Source organism: Hemiscyllium ocellatum, chromosome 10 (assembly GCF_020745735.1).
Source record: "Hemiscyllium ocellatum isolate sHemOce1 chromosome 10, sHemOce1.pat.X.cur, whole genome shotgun sequence".
Classification (NCBI taxonomy): Eukaryota; Metazoa; Chordata; class Chondrichthyes; order Orectolobiformes; family Hemiscylliidae; genus Hemiscyllium; species Hemiscyllium ocellatum.
Genome location: NC_083410.1, coordinates 18,074,401 through 18,092,446, shown reverse-complemented (window position 1 = coordinate 18,092,446; position 18,046 = coordinate 18,074,401). Strand labels below are relative to the sequence as shown.

The 18,046-nt window shown below is 42.7% G+C and overlaps 2 protein-coding genes across 15 annotated transcripts in view; one reads left to right on the top strand and one right to left on the bottom strand.

Annotated features, from left to right (window-relative positions):
* Positions 1 to 6,858, bottom strand: part of cep170aa (centrosomal protein 170Aa) — a 168,265-nt gene extending 161,407 nt beyond the window's left edge. For all 12 annotated transcript variants that reach the window (XM_060831300.1, XM_060831304.1, XM_060831303.1 and 9 more), the window contains exon 1: positions 6,771 to 6,858. The gene's annotated coding sequence lies outside the window, so the exon portion shown is untranslated. The remainder of the gene's footprint in view (positions 1 to 6,770) is intronic.
* A 440-nt stretch (positions 6,859 to 7,298) lies between these two features.
* sdccag8 (SHH signaling and ciliogenesis regulator sdccag8) overlaps positions 7,299 to 18,046 on the top strand; it is a 369,171-nt gene continuing 358,423 nt past the window's right edge. For all 3 annotated transcript variants that reach the window (XM_060830822.1, XM_060830820.1, XM_060830821.1), the window contains exons 1-2: positions 7,299 to 7,558; positions 14,790 to 14,966. In XM_060830822.1, the coding sequence (XP_060686805.1) occupies positions 7,312 to 7,558; positions 14,790 to 14,966 (424 nt within the window). In that variant the 5' untranslated portion in view covers positions 7,299 to 7,311. The remainder of the gene's footprint in view (positions 7,559 to 14,789; positions 14,967 to 18,046) is intronic.

Below are 18,046 nucleotides of genomic sequence, written 5' to 3'. Positions count from 1 at the left end.
AGCCCTTCATCAAGAATAAAGGCAGAGAGCCTGAAGCGTGGAGAGATAAATGAGAGGAGGGTGGGGGTGGGAAGAAAGTAGCATAGAGTACAATAGGTGAGCGGGGGTGGGGATGAAGGCGATAGGTCAGAGAGGAGGGTGGAGTGGATAGGTGGAAAAGAGGATAGACAGGTAGGACAAGTCATGGGGACGGTGCTGAGCTGGAAGTTTGGAACTGGGGTGAGGTTGGGGAAGGAGAAATAAGTGAAGTCCACATTGATGCCCTGGGGTTGAAGTGTTCCGAGGCGGAAGATGAGGCCTTCTTCCTCCAGGCGTTGGGTGGTGAGGGAGCAGCAGTGAAGGAGGCCCACAACCTCCATGTCCTCGGCAGAGTTGAAACGTTGGGCCACAGGGCGATGTGATTGATTGGTGCGGATGTCCCAAGATGTTCCCTACAGCGCTTTGCTTGGAGGCATCAGTCTCCCCAATGTAGAGGAGTCCACAGCGGGTGCAACTGATACAATAAATGATATTGGTGGATGTGCAAGTAAAACTTTGATGGATGTGGAAGGCTCCTTTAGGGCCTTGGATGGAGGTGAGGGAAGAGATGTGGGCACAGGTTTTGCAATTCCTGCGGTGGGAGGAAGGTGCCAGGACGGGGTGGGTGGGGGGTGGGGCGTGGACCTGATCAGGTAGTCATGGAGAGAGTGGTCTTTGCAGAAGGCGGAAAGGGTTGGGGAGGGAACTATATCCCTGGTGGTGGGGTCTTTTTGGAGGTGGCGGAAATGTCGTCAGATGATTTGGTTTATGCGAAGGTTGGTAGGGTGGAAGGTAGGGTGTTCTTGTTACGGTTGGTGTGGTGGGGTTTGAGGGCGGAGGTGCAAGATGTGGACGAGATGCGTTGGAGGGCATCTTCAACCACGCGGGAAGGGAAATTGCAGTCTCTAAAGAAGGAGGCCATCTGGTGTGTTCTGTGGTGGAACTGGTCCTCCTGGGAGCAGATACGGGGGAGACGGAGGAATTGGGAATACAGGATGGCATTTTTGCAGGAGGTAGGGTGGGAAGAGGTGTAATCCAGGTAGCTGTGGGAGTCAGTGGGTTTGTAAAAAGTGACAACCGACTTGACACTGACGTTAATGGAGATGGAAAGGTCCAGGAAGAGGAGGGAGGTGTCAGAGATGGTCCAGGTAAATTTAAGGTCAGGGTGAAATGTGTTGATGAAGTTGATGAATTGCTCAACCTCGCGTGAGCACGAGGTGGCGCCAATGCAGTCATCAATGTAGCGGAGGAAGATGTGGGGAGTGGTGCCGGTGTAATTACGGAAGATGGACTGTTCTACGTAGCCAACAAAGAGACAGGCATAGCTGGGGCCCATATGGGTGCCCATGGCTACCCCTTTGGTCTGGAGCAAGTAGGAGGATTCAGAGGAGAAATTGTTAAGGGCGAATGAGTGTGTCAGTGAAAGGGTACTGTTGGGAACGTCGGGAGAGGAAGAAATGCAAGGTTTGTAGCTCAGGTTGAGGTTTAGGGTGCAGGTTTGATATCCAGACGTTTCATTACCTAGCTCGGTAACATCATCAGTGGCGACCTCCAAGTGAAGTGAAGCTGTTGTCTCCTGCTTTCTATTTATATCTTTCGCCGGATGGGGTTCCTGGGTTTTGTGGTGATTTCATTTCCTGTTCATTTTCTGAGGGGTTGATAGATGGCATCTAGATCTATGTGCTTGTTTATGGCGTTGTGGTTGGTGTGCCAGGTCTCTAGGAATTTTCTGGTATGTCTTTGCTTAGCCTGTCCCAGGATAGATGTGTTGTCCCAGTCGAAATGGTGTTTTTTTTTAATCCGTGTGTAGGGCTATGAGGGAGAGGGAGTCGTGTCTTTTTGTGGCTAGCTAGTGTTCATGTATCCTGGTGGCTAACTTTCTTCCTGTTGTCCTACATAGTGTTTGTGGCAGTCCTTGCATGGAATTCTATAGATGACTTTGGTTTTGTCCAAGGGTTGTACTGGGTCTTTTCTGGGAAGAAACAGAGGGCTTGGAGGCCCTGGTCATGGCAGATAGAGGTGTAGAGGGATTGGATATCCATGGTGAAGATGAGGCACTGGGGGCCAGGGAAATGGAAGTCTTGGAGGAGGTGGAGGGCATGGGTGGTGTATCGAACGCATATGGGGAGTTCCTGGACTAGGGGGAATAGGACAGTGTTGAGGTAGGTAGAGATAAGTTCAGTGGGGTAGGAGGATGCTGAGACAATGAGTCGGCCAGGGTGGTCAGGCTTGTGGATCTTGGGAAGGAGGTATTATCAGGCAGTGCAGGGTCCCCGGACTATGAGATTAGAGGCTGTGGGTGGGAGATCTCCTGAGGTGATGAGGTTCTGTATGGTTTGGGAGATGATGGTTTGGTGATGGGGGTCATGGTTGAGGGGGCGGTAGGAGGTGGTGTCCTCGAGTTGGCATCTGGCTTCAGCGGTGTAGAGGTCAGTGCGCCAGACAACCACTGCGGGCAGTAGGAGTGGTGTCGACATTTCTGCCACCTCCAAACGGACCCCATCACCAGAGTTATATTTCCCTCCTCACCCCTTTCTGCAAAGACTGCTCCCTCCGTGAGTACCTGGTCAGGTTCTCCCCCCCCCCCCCCCCCCCCCCCCAAACAACCCACCCTCCCATCCTGGCACCCTCCACTGCCATCACAGGAATTGCAAAACCTGTGCCCACACCTCCTCCCTCACCTGCATCCAAGGCCCTAAAGGAGCCTTCCACATCCATCAGAGTTTCACCTGCACAGTCACCAATGTCACTTATTGTATCCGTTGCTCCTGATGTGGTCTTCCCTACGGTGGGGAGACTGGACGCCTCCTCGCACAGCGCTTTAGGGAACATCTCTAGGACACCTGCACCAACCAATCCCGTGGCTTAACAATTCAACTTCCCCTTCCACTCTGCTGAGAACATGCAGGACTCCACCGCCACTCCCTCACCACCCGACGCATGGAGGAAGTCGCCTCATCTTCTGCCTCAGAACACTTCAACCTCAGGGCATCAATGTGGACTTCACCAGTTTCCTCATTTCCCATCCCCCACCTTATCCCAGTTCCAAACTTCCAGCTCAGCACTGTCCTCATGACCTGTCCTACCTGCCAATCTCCCTTCCCACCTATCTGCTCCACCCTCCCCTCTGACCTAATACCTCCATCCCCACCCCCAATCACCTCTGCTACCTTATCCCCAGCCCCACCCACCATTTATCTCTCCACCCTGGAGGCTCCCTGCCTCCCTTCCTAATGAAGGGCTTTTGCCTGAAATGTCGATTTTCCTGCTCCTCGGATGCTGCCTGACCTGCTGTACTTTTCCAGCACCACTCTAATCTAGACTCTGGTTTCCAGCATCTGCAGTCCTCACTTTTGCCTAGTTGATCTTAACCTGCCAGACTGAGTTTTCCAGAATTTTCTGTTTTCATTTTCAGATTTTTGTATATAATCTAGTTTAGAAATTGCCTTTACTTTTAGAAATAATAACTTTTCCACGAGTTAGAAAAATTGCAAGTGACATACTCCTTGTCCTTAACATAAAGTTTGAATCAGACTTCCAATGCATCCCCTTACAAAAGTGGCACGGACAAAAACCTGGATAAGTCTGCGTGTTCATCTGAACAAAGAAAGGACTTTTTAAAATCAGTTTTTAACCAATTAAAAATTTCTTTTTTCCCTGAAACAGTGCATTAATAACAATGGATTTGTTTCCTAGGGAAGAAACCCCAAAGCTTTCATCTATTTTCAGATAAAAAGTCATAATTGAAGATGCAAACACATCACGCGCATAACATTCAAATACATGTTAAGGAACCTCAGACTGCTTACAGCCAGGTTAATAAAACTTGTGTTTCAGGAGACTCAATCTTTTTGCCACTAAAATCCTCATTCAAATCTGTCACCTCAACAATTTCAATGCTCTCCCTGTGGATTTCAGATCCTATGCTCTTTGTAAACTTCCGTTTATCCAAAATTCTGTTACACCTAAACCTACCCAACACCAGAACCCAGTCAAAAGAGAGCATCTTGCAATAATCCAACATGTCTGATGATCACAGGATACTCAAAAGCGCTTCGCAGTCAATGAAGTATTTCTGAAGTGAGGAAAAAGTGAGAACTTCAGATGCTGGAGATCAGAGTCAAGAGTGTAGTGCTGGAAAAGCACAGCAGGTCAGGCAGCATCCGAGGAGCAGGCAAATCGACATTTTGAGCACAAGAATGATTCCTGCTGGGCTTTTCCAGCCCTATTTCTGAAGTGCAGTCATAGTGGAAAGATTAAAAACCCATGAGTCAACTTGCAACAATCTCCCACAAATGTGGGAATAACTGAAGTACCTGTTTCGGATAAGTTTTTTTTGAAGGATAAACATTGGCCAGAGAGCATCAGGAATAACTCTTCTGCTCTTCATTGAAAAGATGTCATGGGATCTTTTATAGCCACCTGTACAAGCAGATGCATTAGTGTTTAAATGTCACTCTCGAAAGACAGTCAACCATGGACTCCTGGTTTACATGAACTGATTTATTTCTCATTCTTCACACTGATTCTAGCCATGCTGTGTGCCCCTTTCTCCTGCTTATTAGTTTCAAAATAAAGATTGAAAACAAAATATAAAGCTCAGACTTAGCAAATGGGAACCAGTAGAGACCACCTTCAGTATAACTCAGACTGTTAAAAGTATTAAAAAGTAGAAAGAAAGCTGAAAAGACTAAGCTAGAAAAAAGGAAAATTATAGCAAATCTTATTCTATAATGTTCAGTAACTGCAGGTCAAAATCTCAAGATTGTCAGCAAGAGAGGGAGGAGTGAAGCAGGGAAAAACTTTTTCACTCAGTTTTTAGAATTTGGAATGTGATACTGGACAATAATGGAGGTCGATTCCACAGGAGGCTTCAAAGGAGAGCTGGATATATATTTGAAATAAATTAATTTAAAAGGGCTACAGAGACAGGACTAACTGATTAGCTCTTTCAGGAGCTGGTAAAGATACAATAGATCATATGGTGCCCTTTACTAAAATTCTATGATTCGAAGTTAAAGTTGTACAACATTGCTTCAGTTACCATAGTTGTGCCCAAACTTTTTTATATCGCCAAACCTCAAAAAGGTGGTTTGACAAGTGTCTAGTTTGATAAAATCGCATTTCAATCAATGGTACTATATATTTGAGAACATTTTAAGATACAGATAAAAACAAAATAAGGTATTTTAATTATAGTTCAATAGCTGTGCTTGACCTCTAGATTCACAAAATTCAAACTGGACAAATTTTACTTAAGACTCAGTTGACTGGCCTCAATTGATTATAGACTACTATAGTTCAGGTTATTTGTAGTCCTGTGCAGTTTTTGATACACATACAGGTGAGTCTATAGAGTTTTCAATTTCTATGGTCTATCTTATGCTCCAAGAATGTTCCAATTATGATTTGTCACTAAAATAAGTTCCAGCATGACCACTTATCTTCCATTTTATGTCTAATAACAAAAGTTTTCTTCTTCTCCTGTCCTTTGAAAAGGCTACACAATAACGCATTGTTTCACTGTCAAAAATACTGAAAAGGCGTCTGACTTATATGAATGGGATCCAACTTGAACTATGCCTCGATATAAAGCACACAGGAAAGGAACACGCTGCTGAAATGAAATCCGAAAAGGAAACACTCCAGCCAGTTTCATGTGACCCTATTCCTTAGCGGGAATGTACAGGAAGAGGTAACATTTCCTGTGAAATGTTTCTGAAGAATTTTATAAATGAATTGTATCTGGTTTCTAGCGCAATGTAATACATTTCGATGCATTTTCAACATCAAGGCCAATAATTTAATAAATCTAATAATTACATTTCAAAATGATAAGTAATGGTTAATCTGTTTCACAAGATTTGCCATGCCCCTACTACACTGGCAGTCGGCCAGAAATTTGCTAATAGTCCCTCTCCAGCTATACTACTTCTGTATTACCGTATTCTGTTTTAACAATCAGAACAGAATTGGTCAAAAGATTAAGATGCGTCGATTTAACCTAAAATAAGGGAGTTTCCTTCTCAAATTGCCGATTAAAAAAAAAGATGCAGACCTTCAAATGGAATTCCGTGGTGTAACCCAAAGCTTCCTTTGTTCAGGGTAACAAAAAGAAACATTAAAAAAAGAAACATAATCGTTTACCGGTTTAGCACTGTGCATTTGGATCCATTGGCATGCTAACTACAAAGCTTTTTTTGAAGAAATAAAATCTCGATGAAAAATCCGTTAAATTAAGGGAGGAGTGAAATGCAAAAGAACATTAAATCTCAGAACGGCGTTAGACTAAATTCATAGAGGTAGTACGAATACATTACAGTAAGGAAGGAGTTGGGGGGGGGGGGGGAGGAGAGAAGTGGAGGGTGGTGGGAAAGGGGAAAATTAGGAAAGGTTTGGAGGAGCACATGAGTAAGATAAAGTAACGGGTAGCCATTTGAACCTCAAATCGCCTTCTCGCTTTCTGAGCCACCCGTTTCAATAAAAAACAGTGGGAACGTCAACAATCCAAAATAATAACTTGAAAGAAGCAGCCCATGAAAAAGTCCCCCACAGACCGCGACCTGTCAGGCGGCGATTGCGGGATGATCGCTTCCATATCAGACGCCCCTCCCCCACCCAACGGCATTTTATACACAATCCCTCGAACCGTTATTCCATTTCATCTTCAAAATATTAAAATCCACCACCCAGACGGGCGTGCACAAATCTGTAGCCTTTGTCACCTCGGCATTTCCGTGTGGCAGACTCACCCTAGCAGTGCAGCTGCCCTGCCCAGGCTCAGACAAACATCAGCAACACGCCCGTTGCTCGGCAATAACGTTATTCCACATAGCGGCCGCTCGAGCAGAATGGACGGTTAGCTGGGGGGCGGGGAGGTGAATTTGGTTCAGGCATGCGCAGACTACCACAGGCCATGGACGACGTCCAAAAGCCCCGAGCTCAATCAAAGCAAAGTTAACCCACTCATGACTGACGGGGCTCTTGACCAATCGTGACCGCGGACCGGACGTCATCGCGCCCGCAGCGGCTGTGGGTGCGTGCACTGGGTGGGAACTAAACTGTGGACCGCTGGATTTAATGGAAGGGCGGGAAAAAATAATGCCAGACAGTCAGATTCTCCCACAAACCATCTCGCAAGCATTTCTGGGAGTTGTATTTCTATCGGCCTGAGGTAGCCATCCTATCAAACGTCCAAAGCCCCGTTCCCGTTTTCCTCATTGTCTCATACGTAGAACTACAGTCCCCAGCATCCTCTGCTGAGACGCCTCCATCACTGAACCCGATGTCTCTATGGTGAAAGGAAGCCCAAAGTTTAATTTGAACTCGGTGCTGATTGGTTCAGGGGCTGTGCCCTGTCAGCGGCGCTGGAGTTTAACCAAAGCTGTACGGAGCGTTTTCAGTTATCGACCTTGTCAGCGTTGTTCTTTTTCATCGAGAGGTACTTTTAACCTTTCGCTGTATAATTGGGCCACAATGAAGGCCTCCTGCGAGTCAAACATCGAGGACGATTTGGAGATGTATCTGAAAGGTTTAAGAGGTGAGTGCGCGAACAACACGAAGGGGTAGCCTCTTTTGTCGGAGACAGCTGTCAGTTAAAGGCTCGGATGAGCAAGGCCGAGGTTTGTTTCCAAGCCTTGTCGTAACATCTGTATTTGCCGATAGGTTGTACGTTCAATGAAACATCTGCTGTGTACTCATGTTTCATCAAATTGTTAACTGTGTAGAGATGAAAGTTTGTCTGGTGAATTTTCTGGAACTGCTGAAATTACACCTTGGTTGGCAGGACAAACGCCCTATAGGGGAAATATAATGACATGGATTTTGAAGAGTGCTGTAATTAAAAGTAGTGTACTTAGGACCAAACGTTTTGCCCCAATTCAATTTATTTACAAAATGAGTGTAAAAAATAACAACTCAGCAAAGATTTGTGAAGCACGTTCAGCACTCTGTAGATTCGCCTCGCAAACATATAACATTGATTGTGACATTTGCACTGAAACGTATATCGATTTGATTTCAGTTGAGTTATTTTAGATGTAGCTGCAGGAGTAGTGGAGTAAAGAAATACATACGTTTTGAACATGTATGAAATAATTTGTATTAGTGTGATACTAGAACCAGCTGTTCATCAAGCAATTTTATCAACTCAGGAATGCCCTCACCAGAATGAACTCCCACCCTCATTTTCAACTCCCAATTTCGTTTTGCCATTGTTTATGGCCACACCTGTCTTTCACTGCTCACCCTCCACCCCCTCTATCATTTTTCAATTCCAGTTATTTAAGTATCTGCTCCTGGGGGGAACTATACCCTCAGTTGCTTACAACTTCACTTTCTCAATTCCAATTGTCTAACCCTTGGCCACCCATTCATCATAATGCTTTCGTATCCACAATTCTTTAACCGGACCTCAGCCATTCAATCATGGCTGAGATGTTCCTCAACACCATTCTCCTGCCTTCACCCATAACACTTGATCTCCATGTCAACCAAGAACTTATCTATCTCTTGTCTTAAATGCACTCTGTAACTTAGCCTGCTGCAGCAACGAGTTCCACAGACTAACCACCCTCTAGTTAAAGAAATTCCTCCTCATCTCAGTTCATTCCAGGTCAGACCAGATTGCATCTCAGCCTTGATTGAATGGAGGAGCAGACTTGATTAGCAAAATGGCTTAATTCTGCTCCTATGTCTTACGATTTACAGTTAAGCATGAAAGCAGCGCAAAAGCAGATTCACTTGTAATGTTCAGAAAGAAATTGAATGTATACCAAAAAATGTTAATATTGTTCATCTGCTTCGTCGTTCCTTTACACATAACACAACCGGTTTTGCCATCCAACCCTGGACCTCTAAGATGTAGGAGCAAAAGTAGGCCATTCAGTCCATCGTCTGTTTTATTATTCAGTGAAATCATAGATGATCTGATAGTCTTCAATTTCACTTTCTTACTGTGTCTTCATTAACTATTAATTCCCATACTGATTATGATCTGTCTATTTCTTGTCTTGAAAGTACATAATGAGCAAGTTTCTGCATCTCTCTAGATTTTTAAAAAAAAAGTCAGAAGTCATATGACACCAGATTATAGACCAACTGGCTTATATGAAATCACAAGCTTCCACAGTGCTGCCCCTCCTGTCCCTCAGATGGATGTATTGTCCCAGTTGAAATGGTGTCTATCATTGTCTGTATGTAAAAATACTAGTGACAGTGGGTCATGTCTTTTGGTGACTAGTTGGTGTTCATCTATCCTGGTGGCTAGTTTTCTGCCTGTCTGTTTGATGCAGTGTTTGTTACAGTCCTTGTAACAAACATTACATTGGACAGACAGGCAGAAAACTAGCCACCAGATGCATGAACACCAACTAGCCACCAAAAGGCATGAACCATTATCACTAGTATCCTTACATAGAGACAACGAAGGACACAACTTCGACTGGGACAATACATCCATCCTAGGACAGCCAAAACAGAGACATGCATGGGAATTCCTAGAGGCCTTGCATTCAGATCGGAACTCAATCATTAAACATATAGCTTTGGACCCCATTTACCCATCTCTGAGAAAAAGAACTGGAAACTATATCACCCACCTTAAGAGACCAAGACACACAAATAGAAAGTGGGACAGAACACCAGCGCTTCACCGGAGGCTGATGATATTACCTAGCATGGTGATGGAACGTCTGAACACAAACCTTCCAGCTAAGTGAGCAAATTTACAACCTGAACCTCCATCTGAGCCACGAATCCTCAAAAGTCACATTGGAAGAGCTTCTGCAGGATTGCTTCGAATCAGTGGACTGGTCCATATTCTGGAATTCAGTGGCCAACCTAGATGAGTATTCCATTACCGTCATGGACTTCATTAGTAAGCGTGTAGAGGACTGTATGCCAGAAGTAAATCCATTTATTCTCCAATTAGAAACAATGAATGAACCAGAATATCCATTGCCTACAGAAGACTAGATGTGCAGTGTTCAAGTCTGATGACCCTAACCTATACAGGAAATCCAGATAGTACATCTGTAAGGCCACCTGAGATGCCAAGAGGCAATACTGGTCTAAGTTAGAGACCCAAACTAACCACATGGACACCTGCCATAGATGGCAAGGCGTACACGACATAACAGAACAGAATAGCAGACAAAAATACATCTCCAAATCAAAAATACATTCCTCCTGATTGAACCTATATTTTCGGTTCAAACAGAAGGTCAGCGAATTGTGTCACCTGCCCCGACAGCCCTGGATGCACCTGTTCCCTCAATCACTGCTGCAGACGTCAGATAATGAACCCATGGAAAGCAATTGGCCCAGGTGGAATCCCTGGCCATGCACTCCGATCTGATGCGGACTAGCTGGTGAGAGTATTTGCTGACACCTTTAATCCCTCTGCACTACAATCTGAAGTACCCACCTGTTTGAAGAAGACCACCACCATCCTGGTACCAAAGAAAACTCCCATAACATGCTTCAATGACTTCCACCCGCTGGCTCTAAACATCATAATAATGAAGTGCTTCGAGAGTTTAGTCATGGCTCATATCAGTTCTACTCTCCCAGCCTGCCTTGACCCCTTGCCATTTACCTACGATCGCAACAAGTCCATAGCAGACACCACATCTTTAGCCCTAGTCTCATTCTAGATTCCCTACAGTATGGAAACAGGCCTTTTGGCCCAACCAGTCCACATCGACCCTCCGAAGTGTAACCCACCCAGACCCATTACCCTCTGACTAATGCACCTATCACTATATCTGGATAACAAGGATACCTACGTTTGTCTTCTACTTTATTGGCTACAACTCTGCCTTCAACACTAATCTCCAAACTCTGAAACCTAATCTCTGCTCCGCCCTCCGCAACAGGATTCTCAACTTTTTGACCCACAGACTACAATCGGTGAGGTTAGGCAACAGCACCACCTCCACGACAATCTTCAGCACAGCAAGGCTGCATACTCAGCTCCTGCACTCAGTCTCAGCATACTGTAGTCCCTATGCACTTAGGGTGAAATTTAGCCACACAGTCATAACTCTATTTTCAAGTTTGCTAATGACACCACTGCTGTAGGCTGGATCTCAAACAAAGACAAAACAAAATATGGGAAAGAGAGAGTGGGCTTGTTGGTGTGGTATAAAAATAACAACATAAGCAAAAGTAAAGAGTTGGCTATTGATTTCAGGTAGTGAGATGGAGGGGCATGCTCCTATCTACATTAATGGAGCTGGGGTGGAGATGATCGAGAGCATCATGTTCCTAGGAGTGACGATGACCACTAATCTTTCCTGGACCACCAATGTTGATGTGACGGTCAAGAAGGCAAAGAAATACCTCTACTTCCTCAGGAGGCTAAGGAAATTTTGCACATCCGTAAGGATGCTACCAACTTAGTTTGGCCTGGTATGGAAACTGCTCTTTTCAGGGCCGTAAGAAACTACAGAGAGTTGTGAATACTGCACAGTCCATCATGCAAGCCAACCATGCATCGTGTAACTCCATCTACATTTCTTGCAGTCTTGGAAAGGCAGCCAACGTCATCCAAGAACCTTCCAACCCTGGTTATAATTTCTTCCAACCTCTTCTGTTGAGAATTCTGTTGCAGAAGATGCACAAGCTTAAACACATGTACTAACCAGTACAAGAACAGCTTCTTCCCTGCTGTTGTTATACTTCTGAATGGATCTCTCAAATTTCAAATCTAATATTGATCTTGCTTCTTGTGCACCATCTCTGCAGCTGTAACATTGTATTTCTCACCCTGTTCTATTCCCTTTATGAACGATGTGTGCTATGATCTGGCTGAACAGTAGGCAAAACAAACTTTTTTACTGTACCTAGGTACATATGACAATAATAAATCAAACCATTAAACCATTTTATTTGTATCCCATATTAAATACCCATTTATAATATTGTGCCAGCATTCACCACAATTTGGGGAGAGAATTCCAAATTTTACTCGTGTGAAAAGTGCTTCCTGATTTTATTTCAAACACCTTTGTCCTAATGTTAAAATTCTGCTCCTTTTTATTGCAATTTTGAATAAATGCTACAGTTTTGCTCACTCGTTTAATCTGTGATTGAAACTTTGTGACTCCACCCACCATGTGCACAGCTTTATTTGTTGAGAGTTTTCATTTCATTGCCAACTTTGGATATTGTGTTACGAAGATGTGTGTGTCCTATACCTTTAAAAGAGTAAAAGCTAGCCATTACAGCACCAATTGTTCTCAATAAGATACAATGTAGCATATGCTACATTGTGCTACTGGGGTAGCTGGTTACCTGGAACAGCAAAACAGATTTGAATTAGGCCAATCAGTTTAAAGTATACCCTGAAAAATACCAAATTCCAATCAAGTTTGAATTGAGTATATTGACAATCTTAAAAGCCACTGACACAATCTGATGCTTTGGGGTATAAGACTGTGGAAAATTGAACAGTTGGGAGGAGAACTGCCACCACACCAACAGCCGTGAACTGCTGTCAGAACTCTCTGAGGTACCATCGAGAGCAGGAATTTGCACAAATAAAAACGTTAACACTGACCTAGAGAACCAATCTACCGATGAGGATAAAGAGAAGATTCAACCAATAACTGTTTTTGAGATTTCACTTTTTCTGTAAGTGTTAATTGGGAGTTTTATCAGTATTGTAGAAGGGAAAGTAAAAGATAGGTTAGAGGAAGGAATTGTAAGTGTTGCTAATTTTTCTCTGTTATACTTTAAGAAATAACGTTGTTAATTTTTACTTTAAATAGTTCTTGGCCACTTGAATTTTTTACAGATTGCTGCACAGGATAAATCTTTTCGGTGTTGCTGGTTTTAAATTAAGCAGGAGGGTTTGCCCATGTCATAACAATTGTTTCATGCTTATATTTGCAATATACCAATATACCTGCACTTCTTCAGGCATCCTGTTTGATGCCATGTTTAAGCTGAGACCAGTTTACAAATACCAGCTTCACACCATTTCCCATGCCATATTTCACCTGTTTGTAGATTAAATCTTCTTCTCACTTCCATAATTTTTCAATTTTAATGATTCCATTACTGCCCTGGTTAGATTCCCATTCTTTTATTCCGTATGCATGCATCCTATCGTATACTAGCTCCTTCCCCTGTTTCCAATGGCCTTCAGCAACACTCGATTTACAGTACATCAGGTCTAACATCATTCGATCATGCTTAAAAACTTTCATGACCTTGCCTGATTATCTTACTACTTGTTTCCTGTTGCCCAAACCTCTTACTTAATGTGGCCTGTTCTCATAATTTGGTTCATGTTCAAGTCTGCCCTTTTGCGGCATGGTGGCTCAGTGGTTGCCCTGCTGCCTCACAGTGCCAGGAACCTGGGTTCAATTCCAGTCTTGGGTGACTGTCTGTGTGGAGTTTGCACATTCTCCCCATGTCTGCGTGAGTTTCCTCCCACAGTCCAAAGATGTGCAGGTTAGGTGAATTGGCCATGCTAAATTGCCCATAGTGCTCAGGGATGCCTCAGGTGCATTAGTCAAGTGTAAATAGGTCTGAGCCTGTTACTCTTTTGAGGGTCGGTGTGGACATGTTGGGCCGAAGGGCCTTTTTCCGCACTGTAGGGATTCTATGGTCTATGATTACATCAATGCCTCCCCCATGTCCTGAATTTTAATAGCAAATAAACTGTGCCCCAAAATGGATAGTTGCTATGCAATGTTAATAATTGGCACCACAACTTGTCAGGCTTCTTGTCCAAACGTCTTCCAGTCTAACTTTTGGGAAAATATCAGTCCTTACTACAAACTCCGCTCCTTTCTAACCTGCTTATTCTCAACCATTTTGAGATTTGAACTCTGCTGTGCAATCTTAGTGTTGTTTTTAAGATTAAATGATTTGCCACCCCTTCTGTGTCATCACTAGGTCTGCCTATTTTCACCTGTGGTTAAATTGCCAAACTCCACTTGTTGCTCAGGTTACTTGCTGCCGAAAACCTCATACATTCTTCTGTTGTTCTAAACTTGAATATTCTAATGCAATTCTGGCCAGCCTTCAGCTCTACATTGTAAACTTGATGTCATCCAAATCTCTTGTATCCTTTTGCTGCACCTAATCCCATTCAGCCATCACCTGTGTGCTTGCTTGTTTGCTCCCAGGGTACAAACATTCTCAACATAACATTCTTAGCCTTGCTTACGAAACTTCCCTATGGCCACAGTGCTCCCATAATTCTTTCCAGCACAAACCTCTGGGATATTTCTGCTAACTTTCCCCTCTTTAGTATTTTCCATTTTTATTGGTCATATCTTCAGCTGCCAAACTGCTAAGCTGTGGAAATCCCCCTCTAAAGCTTCCCACTTGTCTGCCTCACTTCCTGCCTTTTAAGACATTCCTCAAATGCTACCTATTTAACCAATCTTGGTTATTTGCTTCAAAGTCTCCGTGAAGCCCCACGAGGTGTGTTTTTTTAAAAAAATGTGATATAAATATGTTTTTTCGACTGAAGGTGAGAATCTGACTGTCTTATCATCTTTATTGTCTTGACAATGACATAAGGTAAGTTGTTGCTACTTCTACCAGTTACCCCATTTTTGCTTATAGCTCGAACTTTTCATTGAGATTACGTGGTCCACTTGACATTAGGAATACTGACGAAGACAAGGTCCTTCTACACTGAAAGCATGTTTTATTTATTTTTAAATATAAGTGATTATAAAGATGTCTGCATTAGAAATTGGGTTCATTCTGCCTCTTTTGTATTACTGTTTTTCTACCTTGGCTTGCAGAAAGGGCTAATGAAAGCATCCAGAAATTGAAGTGTACTCTAGAAGAAAAAAATCAGACAGAATCGTCAGAACCATCTCCAGAAGCTGACACCATCCAGAATAATTCAATAAGTCCCCCAAGGACAAGACAATGTCACAGTCAAGTGGCATGGCAAGAGCTAAAGCATAGTCATGCAGGTAATCACTGACTAATGTTTATAGCCTCTATCACTGAAGGTTATGGTATTTCTCTGGTTTGTTAGTCTGTTTGTTTGTGAACAGTATATCTCAAGAGCTACTCAATGAATGTCAACAAAACTTGGCACATTGTGTATGGCCCAAGGAAAGACAGATTAATTTTTGCCAAAAATGCTGCTCAAAATCTGGACCCAAAATTTGCTATATCATGAATATTGGGAGTTTGGATGAATTAACTTTTTTTTAGACTGTTATGGGTTGTTTTTATTTAGCATTTGAAACAATCGACAGCATTCTATGATGGAATGTGTCACAGTTGTCAAAATGTAATCAGCTCTTTCAGAGCAAGTTTTTGAATGTATGTTGATCTTAAACTACTTCAGTGAGGTAAAAGCTCTTAATATATGATTAGTTATTTCAGATTTGTGTTACAAAGAATTCTAGGAAGAGTTGCCTTATTGTAAACATTGGCAATCACTCGCGAATGAGTATGATTGCCCAACTAGGAAATTCCATGTCACTGATCGTTTGGTTCTATGGATCATTGCTGGGTGATGAGCCTGATTCCGAATCTGCAGTTCCGATCATAAGTTTTGCAGGTGTTTCTGGAAGGTTGAATTGGTCCTTAGCATTGAAATTGCTGGCATATCTCTCTCTGGTTCCTTTATTTCTGCCTCCCAGTGAGTGTTCTCAAAGAATTGTGTCCCTTCATGCAATTCCTTCCTCCCAAGATGATTTCATGTGAATGCGCTGACCTCTTTGTTGCCTTTTTTAAAAGGAGGCCTTCAGCAGACTTTGAAATGCTTCGTTGGTCTTCCTCTCATGCCTTCCTTGAGCTGGGTGAAGAGAATTTATTTTGGCAGTTGAATATCAGGTATCCTAAGCACTTGGCTGGCCCAGTGGAGTTGGTTTCGGATGAATGTAATTTTGCTGCTGTTGGTTGCTTTAAGTCTGCTGATGTTAGTACTCCCAGCTGATGCAGAAAATTGTTCTCAAACAACAATGATGGTATTTCTCAGAGTTTCAGATGGTGTCTATACCATGTTTTGGAGCCATATAGAAGAGTTGGAATGAATGTTGCCTTATGTACAAGGATAGCACGGATGTCACAATTACCAAAGGCTCTCATTCTTATTATGCCTATTGTAAAAATGTTGAGTTTGCAGAACATGAGTACCCTGTTCAATTAATTGTTGTTGTTGTTTGGATTTGAGATTTTAGTTTTTGAGACTGAAGCTTTGCTTCTTTTTAAAATTATTGTCTATCTTTTGTTTTTAGACTGAATGTTGTGTTTTTTGGGGTAGATTGTAACTACTGCCTGTTGCAATATACTGTGCCTAATGGCAACAATTGTACCTTTTTGTTTTTGTGTATGTTACAAGAGTCTATTGCTAGGATTTTTAAACTTATATTTTTGTTGCAGCTTTTAAAAGTTTGTCTCAGTTTATATTCCTTGAATAAACATTGTCTTCCAAATAGCATATCAACAGTTTTAGGTTTTTGATACAGCAACAATTAAATATAGTTCCAAGTCAGATGGTGAGGGAACTTTTCAGATGTTAGTGCTCCTGTGAATTTGCTGCCCTTGTCCTCCTCCTAGGTAGTTCTGTATTTGGAAGATGCTGTCTAAGGATCTTTTGGTGAATTTCTGCACTGCATCTTGTAGATAATGCATATTGCTGATACTGAGTGTTGGTGATAGAGGGACTGAATATTTGGATCTGTTGCCAATGAAGCAGGCTGTTTTGTCCTGGATGGTGTCTAACCTCTTGAGTGTTGTTGAGCTGCTAGTCCAGTTCAGTTTCTGGTTGATAGGAACCCCAAAGCTGTTGGTAGTGGGGGTTTCAGTAGTGAATATCAAGAGGTGATGGTTAGATTTTCCCTCGTTGGAGATGACCATTGGCTGAGATTTGTTATGCAAATTTTATTTTGCACTTGTTGGCACAAACCTGGATGTTGGTTCAGGTATACCTGTATTTAACATGAACCTTTCCAGCGTCTGGGGAGTCATGAGTGGTAATGAACATTGTGCACTCAGCCATGCACAATCCCACTTTTTACTTTTTTTATTCTGGAGTATAGTTCATTTATGAAGCAACTGAAGATGATTGGACATTGCCATTGGTACGTATAGTAAATTAAATTGTCTTCTGGTTTTCAACCCTTCTACCAATGGGGCAGTTCCATTTGTTAAGAACAATGTAAAGCTTCGTGTTTTTAATTTATAGTTTTATATTTGTGTTAAGAAATGGGTTTAGTTTCATCTTGGAATTGTTTTTTTGTGTAGTGAGTGAAAGTCTGGATGTGTGTTTTGTTTACCTGCATTTTGATGTGACTGAAGGCTGAAACAGTTCAATGATTGTGTTAAATAACTGACCACTACAGCAACCAAAAGTGAAAATATGGTCGATGAGATTTACTTTGTCCAGTATTAACATCAGCTGGGATAATAATAATAATAAATTTATTTATCTTTATAATCTTTGAAATTTGTAGTCTTAAAGTTGGGGTGTAAGATGTCTGCTTTCACTGTAGGATCCAACTTGTCCAGTGTTAATGTAAGATAGGATTATAACATCCTTCATTTACTTTTGTCTGGATCACTCCTAATTTTTGAATTTTTCTGTAAAATTGGTTTGCAGATTTTTTCAGTATATTAGCGCATACGTATGGCTGAGTAATGAGTGAATGTATAGTTGAATAAGTATTAATGCAGGTGGGGTGTGGAGGTAGGGTTTATTGAACTAATGGGTAAGGGTAACACATTGGTGAGGTGGGTAGTATCAGAGACAGATGGGGGTGAATCAGAAGCTTGGATCTGAGTCATCTGGTGGAGTTAGTCAGCTCCCATGAGGAGGTTGAACAGTTCATCAACTTTACCAACACCTTCCATCCCGACCTCAAATTCACCTGGACTGTCTCAGACTCCTCCCTCCCCTTCCTAGACCTTTCCATTTCTATCTCGGGCGACCGACTCAACACAGACTCCCACAGCTACCTGGACTACACCTCCTCCCACCCTGCCCCCTGTAAAAACTCCATCCCATATTCCCAATTCCTTCGTCTCCGCCGCATCTGCT